We start from the raw sequence: 19516 nt of genomic DNA, 5'->3' as shown, positions 1-19516 counted from the left end.
CTGTCACGACACGGGTGAGAGGGGAGGCAGAGAGCACCCTGATGCACTCACCACCTGGCCCTTGACGGACGTGTGCCGAGCCCTGCTCAGATGGAGACGCTTCCCATAGTCCCGTGACAACCGGGAGCTCGTCTCTCGTGCGGGAGGCGTGGGGACACGGCGGGGTCGCCCGACTCCAAACTACCGCTCGTGCTCAGCCCCGCGCCTTGCTCCCTAGAAAGAGGGACCGAGGGGTTTCCTTCCAGCACAGGACTCTTTTAAACAAGGAGATAAGATTCAATGTGTGACATGCTGAGTGGCTGGAAGTGCTGGTGAAGGAACAAGGCATGTGTTGTTGCCAGCACAGATCAGGCTGCAGAGAGGTAGCGGGGCCTGGAGGGTCGTGTGCCAGCCGCCAGGACTACACGAGGCCCACCATTCTCACCTTCTGCAGGAAGGACGGTGCTGGCTCCTGCCTCGGGGAGGAGCAGAGCATTTGGGATGTTGTTTGTGCCCCTTTCACAGGTAACTGAGTACCTGAGTCCAGACTCCACCCCTCGCGACGGGACGAGACCTTCCTACAGGCTGCCGCACGTCCTCCGGCGCATTTCCGAGCCTCAGAACTTGAGCAGTTCTTCCTAAGCAGCATTCCAGGTCCCTTGGGCATGACGTCGCATCCTCCAAGTGGGATTAGACCCCCGAAAGGGTGAGTAAACACAGACCCAGAGCAGGCTGCTGTCCCTAGCCTGGCAGCTGGCCAGTCCTGTGGGGGCAGGGTCAGATCAGGACACACAAACGCGGTGCCGGCCAGTACTTGAGCCCATGACTCCTGCCTCCCCTGGGCATCAGGAAGTGCGTCCTCTCTCTCTCAGGGGGGTACGTGTGGGGGTCAGAGGCCACTGAGCTCCCTGGCGCATGGGTCCCACTGCAGTGTGGGTGCCCAGCCCCCAACAGGACCGGGGGCTTCTTCACTTGGCTCTAAGGCTGATCAGCGTCCCAGGCCTTCCTTGAAGGGCAGTCTTCACCAGGCCCTCCCTCCCTCCCCACCGGCTGCCACTGAAAGCAATCTGACGGCTATTTTTATTTTGACAGCTGCATCCTCTCGCAGTGGGCACAGGGGGAGAACAGTGTGGGGAGGCCAGCGGTCCCTGGGGTGGGCAGGACCTAAAGATGCCTGGCGGAAAGCACTGGTCAAGAAGCCCGAGCGAGTGCAGGGGCTGCAGCAGGAGCGTGGGGAGGGGTCAGCTCAGGCGCACGAGTTGGGAGCGCGAGTCAGGGCGTCTGTATGGACGCAGCCTGACTTCAGTCGCTTTGGGTCCATCTGTGGATTTGGGTGTGGCTTCCACCTGGAGGCTGGGGGACTGGTCTGGCTGAACAGGTAAACTCAGGCTGGACCAGGCCCATTATCGCCAGGCCCCAACTACTCTGAGAGCCAGCACATTCTGGAATGACCTTTAAATGTCTTGGCTTAAGGACCATTCCCCAGACCAGAAGGCCGAAGCTGAGGTCCGGGCTCCACTCTGCTGCCCCGATCCCAGGCGACCACACGGGTCCGGGGAGCATCCCTCCCAGCTAGGCGAGCAACGCTGGACGGCCTCTCCTTTCTCAGGCTCCGTGGTTCCTGTAGCTGGGACAAGGTCCACAGCTGGCGCTCCAGAGGAGGAGGCTCCCACTCAGACCCAGACGCACAGCGTCCACTCTGGCAGCCAGGGCTGCAGCAGCCGCCGCCCCCTCACCACGCACTCACTGGTCTTCCCTCGGACGAGAGGGCAGAGCTGGGGGAGACACCCTGCCCAGTTACGAATGTTGAAACGACATCTGTGCTCCTTGTGGTGACAACTGAAAGGCGAGGAACAGTCTCTCCATCCAGACCTGGGGCCCGACACCAGCCTCTGCCTCAGGGCACAAGCAGGCTCCGAACCATCCCAGGAGTCAGAGCAAGAGAGGGGACGGCAGGACCTCGGCCACAGCGAGGCCAGCCTACTGTCTGGGGCCGCTGCTCCCCACAAGCTTCGGGCCAGGTGGGCCCGCTTCCCTTGCAGGCCTGGCAGGCGCAGGGCCCAGGGCCATCAGCTACCTAAGAATGAGTTAGAGGAGCACCTGCGGGTAGCAGATTTGCTTAAACCAGTCTTCAGTAAGCCAGGCTACATTTAAATCAGTATTTTTCCTGTGGCTAAAAACAACAACAGCCCCCATAGAGCCGTTTAACTCTGCTTTGGGTCTTAACCAACTAACCACCTTTAACTGCTCATTCACACTTCTGACTATAGAGTTGAAGGCCCTTCTCCCAAGGAGCCTGTGACACCCCCAACGCCCATGGGCCCACCACCGGCCGCCACAACACGCGGGCTCCCTCCGGTCTGCTGCACTGAGACTGAGGCCCCACGAAGGTAAGTCCCCACAGAAGGGAGTCCCCTCGGGCTGTGGCCCTTCTAAGACAAGAGCGTGTGCTCCATCAGCCTCAGGCACGAGTGCAGCATGCCCTCCGTCTGATCGCCGACAGTCCTTCAGCTCTACCGACTCCCACCTCCTGGGAAGGAAACGTTGAGTGTGTCACCTGACTTTGTTCGTGAACCTTTGCTGACTGCATCACACAAGATGAAGCTCAGACTCCTCAGCTTGACAAATGAAACTTCCCCTGATCATCCCTGTGCCCCCTCCAGCCTGGCTCCCTGCAGACCTGCTCAGCTGAGCCCTCTGGCGTCCTGGAGCCTGCCTATGCCTGCACACCTGGGCCCCCCGCAGGTGCTGCCCGGACCCCAGGTTCTGCCCCTCCCCAGCTAGCCCCCTCATCCTCCGGGGTCGCTCCATGGTGCCGGCCCCGTGGCGAGGTCCGCAGGACCCGGTCGGGAGGTAGCCCCAGCCCCTCAGCTCTGCAGTGAAGGCACGAGTCTGCATGGTTTTAGGGTTTCCAAGCCCATCTCCTGGTGCTGGGCCGCACCTTACTTCTCACTGTGTTTTATATCCAATCCCTGCTACGAGCTATGCACTTAACCAGCATTTGCTCAACGCGAGGAATAACGCCCAATTTAGCCAAAAAGAGAACTGAAGATGGCACCACCCTAGTCCCACCGTGCTGACCACCCTAGCCACTCGGTACCCAGCCGCCATCCACACGTGTCCTACGGCCCCAGGGCTCATTTCCCCCTTCCTGACCATTCAGGAAGGGCTGGTTCCACTTGAGACACACCTCCCCCTGAACCGGACATACCAGTCCTGCCAGGCTGCCTCATCACTCCTCTTCACAAAGTCTTCCCAGCCTCCAGCCCACGGAACGAGGCTCTTCACAAACAGACCAGCTGGCGCCCCGGCCACCTGCTCCGGCTCTTGCAGGCCGTCCTGTCGCAGTGCATCCAGGCTGCCGTTCCAGCTGGAGCAGCAGGCAGAGGGCACGGTCCTCACCTCTCCTGAGCCCTTGGTGTGCGAGTCCCGGCAGATCCTACCCGTCATACCCCCCAGAGGACTGGGAGGGGTCTGACCCAGGCGCACCCCCACCCCCGCACGAGGAGGCACAAATCTCAGAGATTTGGCACAAATCTCAGGTCTGAGCACGCAGGGGGCGCAACAGGAGATGCTCATAAAACTGGGCCTTGAGAGGAAAGTCTAGGAAGGAGAGTGCTGTGCGAGTCTTCACTTGCATGGAGAGGCTGACTAGTAAGCGTGCGAAGTCAAGAGACCACCCACAGCTGAAGGGCAGGGGCTGCAGGGGGCCAGGCAGTTAGCACAGCGCGCTCACTCAGAGACGAGAAGGCCTCTCTCCTCTCTAGAGCCAACAAACCCCTGACGCCTTCTGCCCCTCTGGCCCACCCAAGCTGGAATTCCAGCTCTAGACCTCCACTTGACACAGAAGGCCAGCAGCCAGGGACCGGCGTGGTGGGGGGCCGCCTTCTTTGCACTTGACTGCCCCCACACACGGAACTCAGACACAGCTGGATTTAAGAAAGAGAGATTACTAGACAGTTTTCGATACCTACCATAATCATTTCTATTTGAGTCATTTCTATTTAAGTCTGGGGTTGGCTTCAAACAAATTTACCTCAACACATGAAACCTGCAAGGCTTCAGTGCAGGTCGTGTCACCGACACTCAAGGACTCAGTGGAGAGATGGCGATGGCTGTCAAGCTGAGAGCTGCCCCAGGCCCGACAGCGAGCAGCTTTCAAGGCCCTGAACCTCAGCAGCAGTGACGAGAGTGTGGCGGGTGGCAATGCCAGTAAGTGACCGAACTCATCCACGCCAGCCACTCCGAACAGGACTTCCTGCCCAGGGTCCAACCTGCGCCACCAGGGGATCCGTGAGCTCCAAAAGGGCATCAACTCACTCAACTGAAGCAGTCGAAGGGAAACACAACTGATGCTGAAAATAAGATGGATGTAGTCAGAAGGTGTGCCACGGGCTGTCCCCCTGAAGATCGGGACGTCTGAAAGAGGCACTCTGTGGGCACTGGCCACAGATGGCAAGCACGCAGCACGTCTGAGGTCACACATGTACCTGTGAATCCATGGGGGACACTGCTGCCAAACACAGAGCCCGTTCCAGCCATGCCTAGACATCCAAGGGCAGCCTGCCTCTCACTGGTCCAGACTCTGAGAGGTGGCCACCTGCTCATCTTCCTTTCATGATCCCTCCATCCAAAGAGATACTATGAAGACCCTCCCATTGAGGAAAATAAGTAAGAAAAAAGTGACACTCTGTGTTCCCACCCTCTTCTCTTAACTGACTCCCCTTTGTCAATCCTAGGAGTATGACACGGTCCCTGCAAACTCTTATCTGTGCCTTTACACACATATATGGACGTGTATGCGTGCTAGGTCACTTCAGTTGTGTCCAACTCTTTGCAACCCTAGGGGCTGCAGCCCGCCAGGTTCCTCTGTCCATGGGATTCTCCAGGCAAGAACACTGCAGAGGGTTTCCATGCCGTTCTCTAGGGGATCTTCCCGACCCAGGGATCAAACCCAAGTCTCCTGCGTTGGCAGGCGGGTTCTTAGCCACTAGCACCGCCTGGGAAGCCCCATATTTGTACATACAGCAGTACATTATTAATGTGTAATGTACATAAATGGGATCACAGTGTGGGTATTATTCCACAACTTGGTTCTTTTGCTTAGCAGTTAACTGTTTCCTCTGCATACGTATAAGCCCTCCTCTTCTTTTTGAATGGCTGCAGAGCATTTCTTTTCTACAGAGCACCACTGGCCAGGGCCTTTCTGCTGGGTGTGAGGGCCAGCTCCAGCTTCCTGATCACAAGCAGACCCGCAGGGAGCCTCCTGCCTGCACCCGTGTGCCCGGGACGAGGTGTGTGGCGTCCAGCAGGCTCATAAGCAGACCCGCAGGGAGCCTCCTGCCCGCACCCGTGTGCCCGGGACGAGGCGTGTGGCATCCAACAGGCTCACAAGCAGACCCGCAGGGAGCCTCCTGCCTGCACCCGTGTGCCTGGGACGAGGCGTGTGGCGTCCAACAGGCTCTGGCTCGTGGCAATAGTTCCCGTGACGTGAAGGTCATGGACAGGAAGGGGCTCGGGGTCCTAAGAGCCAAGCTGGCAAGGTCACCAGGTTGGGAGGAGGGCAGAGCTGGCTCTGCCTAGGAAGCCTCTGAGGAAGACAAGGGGAATTCACAGTTCTCCCTGTGAATCGGAACGCAGGCCTGGAGCCCGGGGAGTCCTCTCAGCTTTCCACGGTCTGCCTCCAAGCCCCCGGGGCCTGAGATGAGGTCTCAGAGAACTCTGCCCCCACCTCACCTGCCTTGCTGTGGGAAGTCTTCTTTTAATTAATCACCCACTGTCCGTATATGAGACGGCACTGTCCTTGTAGGACCAGGCTTCTGATGCAGACCCAAGGCAGCTGGAAGACCACAGAGACAGACCCGTCAGAGTTACAGGAGCGTCAGCTGGTGGCGGGAGCTTAGCAACAGGCTCTTCTGGACTGCAGGCCACACCAACTGCGCATGCCAAGCATCTGCACACCGGGCTTCCTGACAGTGGGGGTGCCCGGGGAGGCAGCCCTGCGCTACCCGACCTCTGACCTCACAGAGCGCTGTGGTGAGACTCCACTCTTCTTCCATACCCTGAAGTTAGTCACAGAACCCCAGAGACATGGCTTCTCACCTGGCGGTGAAGCTGAAAAGCACTCGGCACGGAGTCTGTCAGAAGCACTCTCAGAGCGAGAGCTGGGCTGAGTGCTGGGGAGACCGAGAAACCCAGTGCCCGCAGTGGCCTAGGACCAGCACAGGAGGACAGGGGTCAGACGCCATTTGACGACTGCAGACGTTACAGGGAAAGGGCAGCAGGCCTGAGGCTGGTGGGCCCTGGAGTGTCCTTCTCAGACCGAGAGCTGGGCCCAGCTCTGCGGGACGGGAGGACTCGTCGGGGTCGGGGGCAAGAGGAGGGAGATAGAGAGACGTGGCCCCAGAAGCAAGTTTCTTAAACTTCAAGTGCCCCTGCGCACCTTGGATGGGCTTATATACATCTGGGAAGGCAGCAAAGCCTCTGAGGGCGAGAAACAGAGGCGGCCACCAGACAGACAGGTTGGCAGGGGGCCAGCCCCTCCAGGAGCCCCTCAGGCACTCAGGACCACCGTCCACACAGACCCAGCGTCTCTGGGAGACACACACCTATATGTACAGACACACAGACACAGGAAGGATCAGAGCCAGCAGAAGTGGTCAGCTGCAAACAGAACCAACAATGTTAAATTCTGAGCCCGGACACCTCAAAAAAATGGTTTTTGTGTTAAAGAAGATATAAAACGGAATCGCCAGGAATAAATGCTGGCCTATGAAAACATCCTAATCTTGAAAACAAAAACAAATGCATAAACGGTTCAAAATACAAGTCACAACTCAAAATGGGAAGAATATCCAAGCTGAACTCAAGCTCAAAATACCTATCCGGCACGCACACATGCCCTCTTGTGAATATACGTATGCAAACTACTTTTTTCTATTTAATCTGAAAATAGAAATCACTTTAAAATTGAATTCTTTGTGTCATTAGCCCAGTGAAGGAATGAGAATACTTTAAAAGTATTTTTGTTAAAAGTGGAAAATAGTTGCTTCCTGCAGGTGCTCTGGTTAAATACCAACACGAAAAATGAAACAAACTCTGAAATTCTTACATTAGAAAGACAGGCCTCTGGTTCTTTTCTCAGGGGAAGGGAGAAACCTTGCATTGCTCAATATTACTTCCTCAGCACCTACAAACAACATGGGGTTTCTGATTTGAAAGAGCGCTGTCTTTGTGACAGCAGTTTTCACCACCCCCTCAAATCTGGAGCAACCAGTAGGCACTGAAGACACATCTCACAAAAAAGGGAAATGTTTTCAGCAGAAGCAGCTCCCCTGCCCGGCCCTCAACATGGAGTCAGAGGAAGGGATGTTCCTCCTTCAACGTTATAGTTACGGTTTGGGCTTAATTCCTATTTGAAATTAAGCTACAAGGCAATGGCCCCTCCCGAGCTCTGCCACTTGCTAGAGGTGATGTGCTAGGCCCCGGGTCCGGTTACGCCACAGCAGCCAGGACGCTGCCATTGTGCGGGCTGGGCTCCCGGGCCCTGGTGATGAGCAGGTGGTCCCGTGGAGGCAGGGCCCCGCCAGGAGGCATGACTTGGCACTCCCCCAGCCAGAGTCTCCAGATGCCTAGAGCTTCCACTGGGATGTGTCAGGACCCAAACCTCTCAGTTTTAGACAGTAACTGCCTCCCTACGTCTGGCCCGCCCCAGCCTGGGTCTGCCCAGAGAAAGCTGGGGCACATCCCATAAACACTCTGGGCCTTGAAGACCCCACACAGGGAAGGAGGTAGCGGCCCTGTCGTCTCCTGTGCCCTGTCCCGCCTGCCCTCGCCAGGCTGCCTCTCAGCACGGCACATGCTCGTCCCTTTGACCCCATCCCGGTCCTGCTCTTCTCCAAGGGTCAGGGAGAGCACAACGTGGAGACGACTTCCCAGACTCGTCTCAGCCTAGAGAGACTAGGGCTTCTGGAACTGAGTTTGGGATTTAAGAGAGACGACTACATTCACGCGTCAGGTAAAGGGCTCAGGGAAGGTCGAGAGCTCTCGGGACCCTGGCAGACTCCCTCTGTCCACTCCCTGAAGGCGAGCAGGCTCACTCACATCACTTTAATGCCTGTTTTTCCCACTTGTGCAATCAGAGAATCTATTGCTTTAATGTTTAAAATAAGAACATACTCATGAATCCCTCGTGAAGTTAAAAATGAATAAAATAAGAAGGACAGTGACAAACTATGTTATGCTATAAAACAGGTCTAACTTGAAGCAACATGAGATCACAGGAAAGTACTTACTGAGTGAGATAATAACAGCACCCAAGGCCTGAAACAGGACATCTCTGGATGAAAAAGGCAGTCTCATGGGGAAAAGGCACAGCGCCCCTTGCTTCTCACAGAGAGTAAAGAGGACACGCAGTCACGGCTGGTGAGGGACACAGTCTGCCCAGGGCACTGACACTCTTACATCAGCAGTGTTCTGCTTACACCAGGGTGCAATCGCACGGGCTCCACTCGCCAGCCCTCCAGCCCTTGCTCCTGTGTGTAAAGTGGGGGTGGGACAAGCGAGGGTGGGGCTCTTTCCTCCGAGACTTGAAGGCCAGCTCTGTGGGCAGAAGTGGAGGTGGCACAGACTCCTGGCTGGCTTCCTATGTGATGGCGGCTGTGGGCAGTGGGGTACAACGCCACGAGGCAGCCTGGAGGGTCAGGGTAGGCAGGACGTTGATGCAGTTTATTAAAATAAAGGAAACCTAAGCCTCATCTTGTGATTGAAGAGGAAGTCAGTCATGACCAGCTTACATTTAGCTTATCACCGAGGCCATCGCTTGGCCGTGTGTTTAACAAACTATTGTTGATACATGGAAAACGGATACCTATTTTCAAAGGAGATGTCAGCCTCCGAAACAATGATGCTTTGTTGCTGTGGTTTCCAATGAAACCATGCTGCAGCACAGATGATAGGGCCTTAACAAAACCACGAGCCAAAGCAGCAGAGGGAACTGCGAGCTCGGATCCAGAGCCAGAGCCTGTTCGGCTCCTGCGGCCCTCTTACGGCGATGCCAGCTGAACTGCTTATTACTCCAAGTTCTCATCTTTTTGGACACTGACTGAAATCCGGCAGCTCTAATGGCCAGGTAAAACTGATACCTTTGAAATTAGAATATATTACCTACTCTTGTATAATATGAATTTTAGTGAAACCTGCTTGAATGATGAGCCACACGAATGTGGCTCTTCCAGAATGAGCCACACCTCCCTTCCAATACCCCACCCTGAAATAGAAACACACACACACACACACACACACTGCACAACCATATTCACACTGTTTTCTGAAAAGAGGTAGCTTGGGCTTTGTCAAGGCTAATAAATAGTGAGAGACTGTGCCCCCAGCCAACAGCTCAAACCATCCATTAGGGTAAAACTGAAGATGTTTTTGGAATCAGTGTACAGGCAGACACATCCTACTTACTTTAAAACCTGAAACACAACAACAGCTTCTTCACTGACTGTCTGCAGAGAGAAGCACTAGGAAATCTCTAGGAAGCACTAGGAAATCTCTGTCCTCCGAGGCGCAAATGAGAGTTGAGTGCAAATGGAAAAAGAAGGCAGGAAACGAGCAGCACGAAATCTTTGGGATTCTAAAACAGGAGGTGATTTTGAAAGGAATGAAAATAGGTTTTAGATGTCCTTAAAATCTAGCGGGAAACACTGCATCAGCCTGTTCTTCGGCGTTCAGCCGAGAAAGTCAAGGTGGTGACATAACAGGAGGGTGGTGAGAACAAGAAGCACCCCCTGCCGGCCCAGCCCAGCCCGAGGCCCAGGCCCAGGCGTGGCCAAGCGAGGCTCAGCGCAGCCAGGGCCCGGAGCTGTCGCTGCCGAGCGCACGCTGCCTGGCCGGCCCCCGCCCAGGGGCCCCGCACGGACGGGTGCGTGGCCTGCGCCCTCACCTCCAGCATCGGCCTGGCGCTGCCGTGCACAGACAGGGCGTGCGCCACCTTGTCCTTGCTCGGTTGCTCTGCATCTCTGGCATCTGCCACGAAAGGGGGGCGTCCAGTGTTTCTGCAAGCGAATTACTCCTTAAGGAAAAAGCACCAAGCTGCTTGCAGGTTTCTTTCTCAGAAATTTGTGATTGAGTTGTGGTGCTTGAGGTGCTTGAGAGTCCCTTGGACTCCAAGAAGATTAACTCAGTCCATCCTAAAGGAAATCAACCCTGAATATTCACTGGAAGGACTGATGCTGAAGCTGAAGCTCCAAGACTTTGGTCACCTAACACGAAGAGCTGACTCACTGGAAAAGACTCTGATACTGGGAAGGACGGAGGGCAGGAGGGGGAGAGGACAACCGAGATGGCTGGATGGCGTCACTGTCTCAATGGACATAAGTTTGAGCAAACTCCAGGAGACAGTGAAGGACAGGGAAGCCTGGCGTGCTGCAGTCCATGGGGTTGCAAAAGTTGGATACAACTTAGCGACTGAACAACAAAGGGAATCTAGAGTTACTGCTTTTAGGTATTCTGAAGATAACTCGGTTTATTTCTGACTGACAAGTCTCTTGATACAAAGTGGTCATATAGAACTTGAAAAGTACGTAGACTGATAAATATTATAATGATGATTATTGCTGTTTGAAGGAAATGAACCACTAAGTCATGCTGTAGCTGATGCTCATTAAGTTGCACACCCTCACGGTAGCGATTCACACGAAACATGGAAAAAGAAAGATTTTTCAAATATTTTTAATTACCTCTTAATGACTAGTAATCTAGGGTAAAATTAAATACAAAACAATCTTCTATCTAAGATACAGGAACCTGCCAGAGACTAACCGACTGTAATGTCCAGCAGCAGGGAACGGGCCCAGATGCAGGCGTGAGGTGGTTTACAACAACTGTATCCACTTATGCTAAACTAAAAATGGATACTTTCTGGAAAGTCCAAACAAAGTAATTCATAAGTCATCTGGCTATTAAATTATCTGCATATGAAACGAAGAAGATACCAAATTATGTTCCCTTCCTATGAACCTACCCAGAGAAGAAAGCCACGCGAATCCCCTCAAGCTGGAACTCCTGCTAATCTACAGAGCAGGGTGCCGCGGGAGACAAGGAGGCCCACGCCCCGGGACACGTTTTCTAAAGTGACACAGGGTGAGATGACTGAGGACCGGATGTCTGATCATTCTGTTTCTGGAGAATGTTAGCGCTGTGAGAAAGCACTCAGGATGTAGCATAAACAGGGGAGAGGGGGAGCAGGCGCCAAACTACAAGCCCAATACGGACTCGACTTGTGAACGCGGAGGGACAGCAAGCACGGGGGCGGCTGCTGCAGGGAAGAGGCAGCGGCCATCCGAAGAGACAGAGACGCGTGTTGCTTCTTCTTTATCGTTTGCGTGTGTGTGTGTTCAAAACAGATGGCGGTAAAAGCTCAACATGCCTAAGAACCTCCCGGATTTTTTAAAAAAGGCAGATTCCTGGGCTCCAACTTAGTTCAAGGTCTATAGCAGGGACACATTCCGAATAAGCCTTAGTGAGTAATAGTAGAAACGAAGAAGCACCGTTCTAAAATATTCTTCAATAAGCATATACCACTTCTAAAGTCAGGAAAATAATCTTTAAAAGTAATATAAAAATGTTGGCTTTATTTTGACTCTCTTAATTGCTCCAACCACCTCAAACAGCCTCTCAATCCATTACATGGGGACTCATCCAGCCACCCAGCCTCCAACTACACCAAGTTGTGATCTAGGTGAGCTTTGAACTTGGCAGGAACTGGACTTATTTAGGGTCCAGAGACAGGCATCCCCCACATTTTAACTCAAATGTGATTTTCCAATCCCCACCAGCCTCTATATTTTGGACAAGTAGTGAAACGGTCAAGCTGGAGCATTAGGCTCCCAGACAAGGTGAGGCAGCCAGCAGGAGAGGCGTTCAGAGCTGCTGGGGTGGCAGGGTCTTGGGGAGGGTCTGCACAGTTGGAGGAGACACTGTGGGCCAGGATCTTCCAGATTCTGACTCCACCCAGGAACGAAGTTGGAAAATCAATAATTGTTTTGTTATTGTTCAGTTGCTAAGTCGTGTCCAACTCTTTGTGACCCCATGAACTACAGCACACCAGGCTTCTCTGTCCATCGCCATCTCCCTGAGTTTGCTCAAACTTATATCCATAGTAATTGTTTATATATATGTTCTCTTTTCCTTTTTTTAAAAAACAGTGTTAGTGAGATAGAACAGCAGTGGATAAACAGACATAGAGAACATGCCCAAGGACGTGAGGGGTGGGGAAGGAGAGATGTACGGAGAGAGTGAGGTGGAAACTTACTGCACCTCATGCAAAACAGATAGCCAACGGGAATCTGCTGTGTGACTCAGGAAACCCGAACAGGGGCTCTGTGACAGTCTAGAGGGGTGGGGTGGAGAGGGAGATGCAAGGGAGGTTCAGGAGGGAGGGGACACCGATGACTGATTCTTGTTGACGTATGGCCGAAAACAACAAAATTCTGTAAAGCAATTATCCTTCAATTTAAAAAATAAAGTGGGAAAAAAAAGTGTTACTGAGATAATTCACCCTTTTAAAGTGTACAATTCAATGGTTTTCAGTATATTCAGAATTATCTAACCATCACCACAACCTAAACTTAGACTATTTTCATCGCCCCATGAATATACACTTGTAACACAGATTAAGGTAAACAACAACAAAAAAGGTGGTTTGAAGCCAAAATCACTTTGCTTTGAACCTAACCACACTTGGTGCCACAGATCAGAACCCTGCCTGCTGGGCCCCTGAAAGCACAGAAGTGGCCCCGGAGGCGCTGCTGCTGCCCGCACTCCCGGTCCAGTCCCAGCCTTTCTGTTCTGCGGTGGTGCCATCCGCACACACACACCTTGGGACAGCTCTTCCCAAGAGCATGTGTCTGTCCACACGTGTAAATGCACTGTCGATGACGGCATACCCCCGGCTGTCTACAGCCACAGGCACTATGGTAAGGAGCACACGTGCAGCTGGGCCGGCCTTGGGGGCTTCAGCCCGCCCACCACACGCACACAAGCTCTCCGTGAGCAGGGAGTCTTAGGGGAGCTCAGTCCTCTGCTGCTCAGACCAAGGCCTGCCGTCTGCAAGTGTGCTGGGACACCTGGCAGAAGTCCTAAATTTGGCTGGGCTTAATAAATCTGCAATAACAGTTTTTGATTTGTAAAAATATTCACCCAGCAATTCTACATCCAAGAATTTATCCTAAATTCCATATTGTTTCCAAACTCAAAGACATTCTCCTCTCCCCACGAAACCATTAATAACAACTCATTAAATAACCATAAAGATGTTCATGCATTCCAGCCCAACTCGCCTACTTGCCACAAAGCACTCGCTGCTTTCTCAGAACAGAAGAGCTTACTAATTCAGGAACTCCAGGACTATTTTTAACACCTTCTAGCAGCAATGAGCTGCTGTCAGTCCAGTGTGCTCGGGGAAGAGGACGTGAATATCAGGGCAGAGGTGTCAGAGACTGTTCTAAGAGTCAGTGTGAACCTGAACTTGCAGATTTACAGGAAACAGCCACGAGTGTGCTCCAGTGCGTGTGTGCAGAGAGGGAGGCGTGTGTGCAGAGAGGGAGGCGTGGTGAGGAGGGACTCCCCACCAGCACGGCAGGCTTGTTGCTGCCTGTGTCCGGCCCATCCATGACAGCACACCCGCCCTCACCCCACTCACAGGCGGTGGGGCCAGCCCCTCCCCCTCCCCTCTCCCCTCCCTTCCCCGCACACTTTGCTCTGTGCCTTTCTACTCACCTTTGCAACTACAGAGCATTTTGAGACAAATAAGCTAAAAATGAAAAGTCAATAGCTAATAGCAGATCAGTAAATATCAAAGAAGTTGCAGAGAAATGTGTGATAAGAATAATCGGCTAGAGATGAAACTGCCAGTTATTTTCCCCAGGTGACTAAAAAAATATGTCTCTGAAAATGTATTACTAACTAGAAAATAAAAGTGATAAAGATGATAAACAAGTTATAATACTGCTAAATGTGCCTTTTAGCCATCCTCTTTTGATAATAAAACTCCAACATGTTGTACAGTTCAATGAAGGTCAGAGGTCAAGGTGGACCCTGCAGGGCTCTCTACACCACTCTCTGAGCCACGGGCCGAGATGTTGGGGTACAAGGATAAGGCTACTGGTGGTGGTCCTGTCCAGACCAGACTGCACACACTGAGTCCACACCTCGACTCCGTCACGCATGAGAGCATAAAGCTGAGCTTTAAAACAGCAAGCTCACCATTGGCAAAAGACACCCGTGTCTATCCACAGGTGAAGGACAGACACAGCGTGGCTCATCCGCACACTACTTTTCAGTCTTAACAAGGAAGGAAATTATGATGCAAGCTACTGCAACGGAAGAGCGACGTCAAGCTCCGTGAAGTAAGCCCGTCACAGGAGGACCACACGAGCCGGCTCACACGAGGCCCCGGAGCAGTCAGACTCAGAGACAAGCAGCGGGAGGGTGGTTTCCAAGGGCTGGCGTGCAGGACAGGAGGTAGTGTCTAGTGAGGACAGAGACTCGGCTGGAAGCGAAAGCGGGCTGGGGACGGGTGACGGCTGCACAATAGTGAGAATGTACTTACTGCCGCTGAACTGCCGCTTAAAAAAGGTTACAACGGCTTATCTAATAGTTTCTTGCATGTTCTACCACAATAATGCAGAGAGAACTCACCTTTGAAGTTGCCAATATACAGGCCAGGCAGGATCTATGGGGAGACACAGACCAGACAGGAGTGTTACAGGTTTCAGGCTGATGGCATTCGACACAGAGGCTGGGCCCTCCCGAGGCCTGTGCCCACCACACCTACCTCCCAGCAGCTTCTCAGACAGACCCAAAGGTCTCCTTGTCTCCAGGCCTCACAGTGTTCACCACATTCTGAGTCCAGCCCCAAACCAGAGTCTCCATGGCCCCTCCTCCCGTCCTGGCTCCTGTTCCCCAGCCCCTCTGCTCCGGCTCCAGCACCCAGCCGCCGCCGTCTGAGGACTCGCACCTGCTGTCCCTCCCCTCCTGCCCCTCATCCTTTGGGCCTCAGCTCCAACTCACAACCTGCGGAGGCCTGACTTGAGCCCCACCCCCATGTCTGGGGGGCTCCTGCTTCAGCGCCCCCATCCTCTGTGCTCCCTTCACGTGATGCTGTCGTGGGCATCACCAGGTGGAGGGCAGTCCCCTCTGCTGGGCTGCAGACCCAGAGCCCAGCCCAGGGCTTAGCCCATGACGACCATTCAGTAGAGAGTTGCTAAATGAGTGAACTGTCTAAACGTGCAAGTTAAGAAGAACACACATTTACTCCAAAATGTCTACTTCTTCTAAGGTTCTCAAGCCAGAATCAGATTTCTGGAACGCCCTAGGCTCGACAGAGATTCAGCAGATCTGAGGTGAGGATGGGTGACTGCAGGTCACAGGTACCCTCCACTTTGCAGAATACGAAGCCAACTCTGCCCTGCAATACTCTGTATGGAAACTCTGAAATTCAAATGCAGACACCTCCCGGGAAGCTACACCGCCAATGTGATTTCCAAGTGCACACAGCATACTGGCCGTGGTGACACTTCACCGCAAGCCCCGTGCCCTGGCGACACCCCCATCAGCCACCACCAAACACTCCTCTCGGCTTCGCACTCCCTCTTCTCTCCACTCCTGGTAAGAAAGCTGAGAGCAGGGGCAGTAATGTTCATCAGCTGTGTGGATTCTTTCGAGCACCTTCCTGACATCCAGCTGCTGCCGAAAAGTGACTGCGGGAACCTACTAGGACACAGGCTCAGCATCTGTGCTGGCAACCGTGGGACTAATTGGCCAAGACGGGACACTCATGAGAGTGAAAAGAGGTTCTGTTAATAATCACTCCAGACAAGAGGCAAGACCCAGAAGGGACGTGGGCACTGGGCCCTGTGGTCAGTCTGGCTGACTCAACACGCTGGGAGCCAAAACTGGCTTGGAAAGCACCCCAGGGGACTGAGGGCGTCTGCTGCCGCCTGAAGTCACAGACTGAGGCAGGCAGGATTCTCCCTGGAACCAGGAAATACAGAGCCGTGTCTCAGAGGAAACCCCGGCATCCACTGCCAAGGAGATAGAGCGCTCAGCAGGCCTCTCCTGAAACAGTCTGCGGGATTCTCCCGGGAGCAAGGGTGGAGCAGACAGTTCACAATTCCTGCTCTAAGATGGAAGAGCAGTGCACGCCCATGCAGGAGACGGCTCAAACTGCGCTCCCTGGCAGCTCTTGCCCGTGCAGGGCTTTGTCGTTACCATCTCCCATCCCCCAGGGCGTGTCCTGTCTTTATGAGACATTCGAGGGCAAAACCAGCACAGTTCTTTTCACTGATGGGGACAAAGACAGCCTCCCGGACCAAGCATTGCTCAGGCTCCTCTGAGTCTCCTCTGCAGGCCTGGTCCTTGGCCACACTTAGCAAAGAATCCTGCTAAGCCAGCTGTCAAGCATCCACCCGCTCTTAGTATCAGCCAAGCTCCTCTTCCTCCACCCTTGGCACCTAACCAAGTTCCGTCAGTGATCTTCCATCCGCTCACCTGCCCCTGTTGCACTGGGGGCAGTGCACCCCACCTTTCACTTGTAATGTCTTGAATAAAATCTTCATTGTCATTTGTAATGTGCTGAAATTATTTTCCTTTCATGACATTGACCATGAACAGCTGCCAGTTACAACAGACCACACCACAGTCGCAGAGCAGGTCTGCCTCCCCAGAGCAGCCGCATGGGCTCCAGTGGACGGACGGTTTACTGAGCTCCAGCCACACATGGACACCCTCTGGGCACTGGGGACGCAGTCTGACCAAGACAGGCTCTGCCTGCCAACGTCCCACTTTCCTTGTTGAGCCCCTCGCCCAGGGAGGAGGGGGCACTGTGGCCCCTCTAGGGTCCCCAAGGACCTTTGTGGGGTCCTGATGTCCCAGAGGAGTGGGCCGGGAGAGAGGAGGATGGGCAGCGGAACGGTGGAGATGGCCAGCCCTGCGAGAGGTGGGTCTCTCCTGGGAGTGGGCGTGGAGGAGGTGACACGGAGGGTGCACAGACGGGCAGCCCTGCAGGTGTCCAGGGCTCTAGGTCAAATGCCACCGAGATGCTGGGTGTGCAGGGCGGTTAGAAGGAAGTATTCGTATTTACTGTATCTCAGAAACATCAAATTGAGTATGAAGGAATGCCTTCCTTGATGCTCACCCCGATGGGGTGCTGCGGTCTGGAGGTCAGGAAGCACACGTTTCCATATAGTGCACACACACTACTCCAATCAGTTTCTTCAGAAATTCAAGGGGCCTAATTGGGGAAAAGATTTTATGACCCATTTTTCCTTCTCTTCTTTGTACTTCTACTATTTTATCTACTAAACAAAAGCAAATACGTTTCATATTATCTTTAAACAGAAGAAACAGGGGCGTGTGAATATCTCACCTCTGGGCTCTGCTACCCTCGAACCACGACTCTACGGCTGCTGAACGAACCCCTTGGAGCTCTCCTCTCAATGCTCAGCCCCCTGCACTCCACTACCCTCAGCCCCATCGCAGCCCTTGGCCCTTGGCTGTGCGGCCAAGGACCCCAGTCTGGAACCTCATAGGCTGCAGAAGTAGCCACTGAACTTATCTATTTCATCAAATCAACCTTTGAAAGTCACATTCTCATTGGGTCCTCTTCTAGATCAAAATGTTCGATGGCAAACCCTTTCCAAAGAAAACGGAGGCCAAACGGAAACGTTCACCGTGGCCTCCTGCCCCTGAAGGACCCCACTTCTCTTCAGTCCCCACCAAGCCAGACAGCCCGGGCTCCCCGAGCAGCTCCACCCTGGGATGCTCCCAGCATTCTCTCTAGAGAAGGCAGAGACCCTCACTGCGTGGGGCCCTTCATCCCATGGGTCTGCTTGAGAGTTACAAACCCTGCAACTGACAGCTGTGTACTGGTTTCCGAGACTTGGAAGACCCCACTTTGGAGCCTGGTAGGCAGCACCAGCCTCCAGCCCACTGGCTCTCTGCTTCAGCGGCAGCAGGCCTCCGTGGCTGCTCCGGGCTGGAGCAGAGACAGCGCAGCACCCACCAGCACCCTGCCTGGTAGCGGGGGCGCAGGGCTGGCAGAACCCACAGAGCCCACTGGTAGTGGCAGCTGCAGAGATGCTCTCCCCAGACCAGTCCTAGGATCTGCTCCTGGCAGAGTTGCCTGAATCTGGTTCTCCAGCCCTCCCGGCCTTCTGCCCTGTTTCACCTCAAGCAGACTCATTTGGATTCTGTTGCTTACAACTAGGCATCTGGTAGGCCTTTCAACCCAGAAAAATGCACAAATGTAAATAAACTGCACAAATCTTCAAGCAAGTCACAGGGCAGCAAAGCCCCACCCACCTGGGAGAGCAGCCCCGCCGGCACCATCGGGAGAGTCCGCCCTCCTCTGGGGGCGGCTTCCACAGCGGGTCAGCACCGGCTTCCACACCTCCCTGGAATCCCAACCAGTCTGCTCCTCTGGAAACCGTGGTGCAGGCCTTTGTCCAGCTCCCATCTGATCTACTGACACAGCTTCTTAGAGATCCCCCTACCTTTGGCTTTGTCCCCCAAAGGGTTCCTGAACCTGCCTTCAAGGTGCCAAGTTGACCGTGTGACTCCAGATTAAACTCTTCCCAGGGCTCCAAATAGCTCTGGGAAATTAGATACCTCAACAAGGGCTGTCCTTCAGGGATGGGGGTTTCGACACCTTTAGCCTCCGCCCCACACCCCGAGGTGATGAGGCAGAGACACAAGTCAGGCTCCCCAGCTCCAGCATCTAGGTCTCATAGGAAACATCTCCATCTTCAAACACTGTCAACTGTTTATTTTTGAAACCCTCAAATGCTGGGGTAAATGACTATGACCCTGTATGCTGTCTGCGTCGTGTCTGTGAATACGTTTTCTCTAACCCTGAGCCGCTGCTCCATGATCAGCCGATCTCTGCTTAGGGAAACGTCTCTTCAGTGAATGGATGAGCAACATGAGCCAGGTGGGAGGGGCCAGGCAAAGAAGAGAGAGACAGAAAACCACTGTGGGTGAGGCCTGAGAGATCCTGCTTTGCCCCTCTGCTCTGGGAAGGTCGAGGCCGACAACACTGTGCCAACTGCGCCGGCTGGGGGCGTGGGACGGTTGAAGGAGATCAGCGCCCAGGGCCGAGCGCCGGCAAGGACAGAGGTCTGCCCTCACCAACATCAGGGAGGCAACTCACCTGAAACCATGCGAGCTGCTCATTTATATGCATTCAAATATTTTGATTGTAAAGGGAGGACAGAGTTGAGTGAGTAAACTTTCAACTCCATTTTCCAGACCGGGAGAGTAAATTAGTTTCAAGCGCTGGAAATAGAAAGCAAATTGCATGCTAAGTTGCTCAGTTGTGTCTGGCTCCTTGCGACCCCACGGACTTAGCCTGCCGGGCTCCTCTGTCCATGGGGTTCTCCAGGCAAGAATATTGGAGTCGGTTGCCATGCCCTCCTCCAGGGGATCTTCCCAACCCATGGATCAAACCCAGGTCTCCTGCACTGCAGGCAGATTC

The 19516-nt window shown here is 53.8% G+C and overlaps 1 protein-coding gene across 1 annotated transcript in view; it reads right to left on the bottom strand.

Moving 5' to 3' along the window:
* DUSP22 (dual specificity phosphatase 22) overlaps positions 1 to 19225 on the bottom strand; it is a 41875-nt gene extending 22650 nt beyond the window's left edge. The window contains exons 1-3 of the mRNA XM_052648692.1: positions 19193 to 19225; positions 14683 to 14716; positions 9926 to 10008 (exon numbers count right to left, since the gene is read on the bottom strand). Coding sequence (XP_052504652.1) covers positions 9926 to 10008; positions 14683 to 14716; positions 19193 to 19225 — 150 coding nt within the window. The remainder of the gene's footprint in view (positions 1 to 9925; positions 10009 to 14682; positions 14717 to 19192) is intronic.
* Positions 19226 to 19516: the final 291 nt, after the last annotated feature.

Source organism: Budorcas taxicolor, chromosome 11 (assembly GCF_023091745.1).
Source record: "Budorcas taxicolor isolate Tak-1 chromosome 11, Takin1.1, whole genome shotgun sequence".
Taxonomy (NCBI): Eukaryota; Metazoa; Chordata; class Mammalia; order Artiodactyla; family Bovidae; genus Budorcas; species Budorcas taxicolor.
Note: the sequence above shows the minus strand (reverse complement) of the source record. Positions and strands in the feature narration are given on the sequence as shown.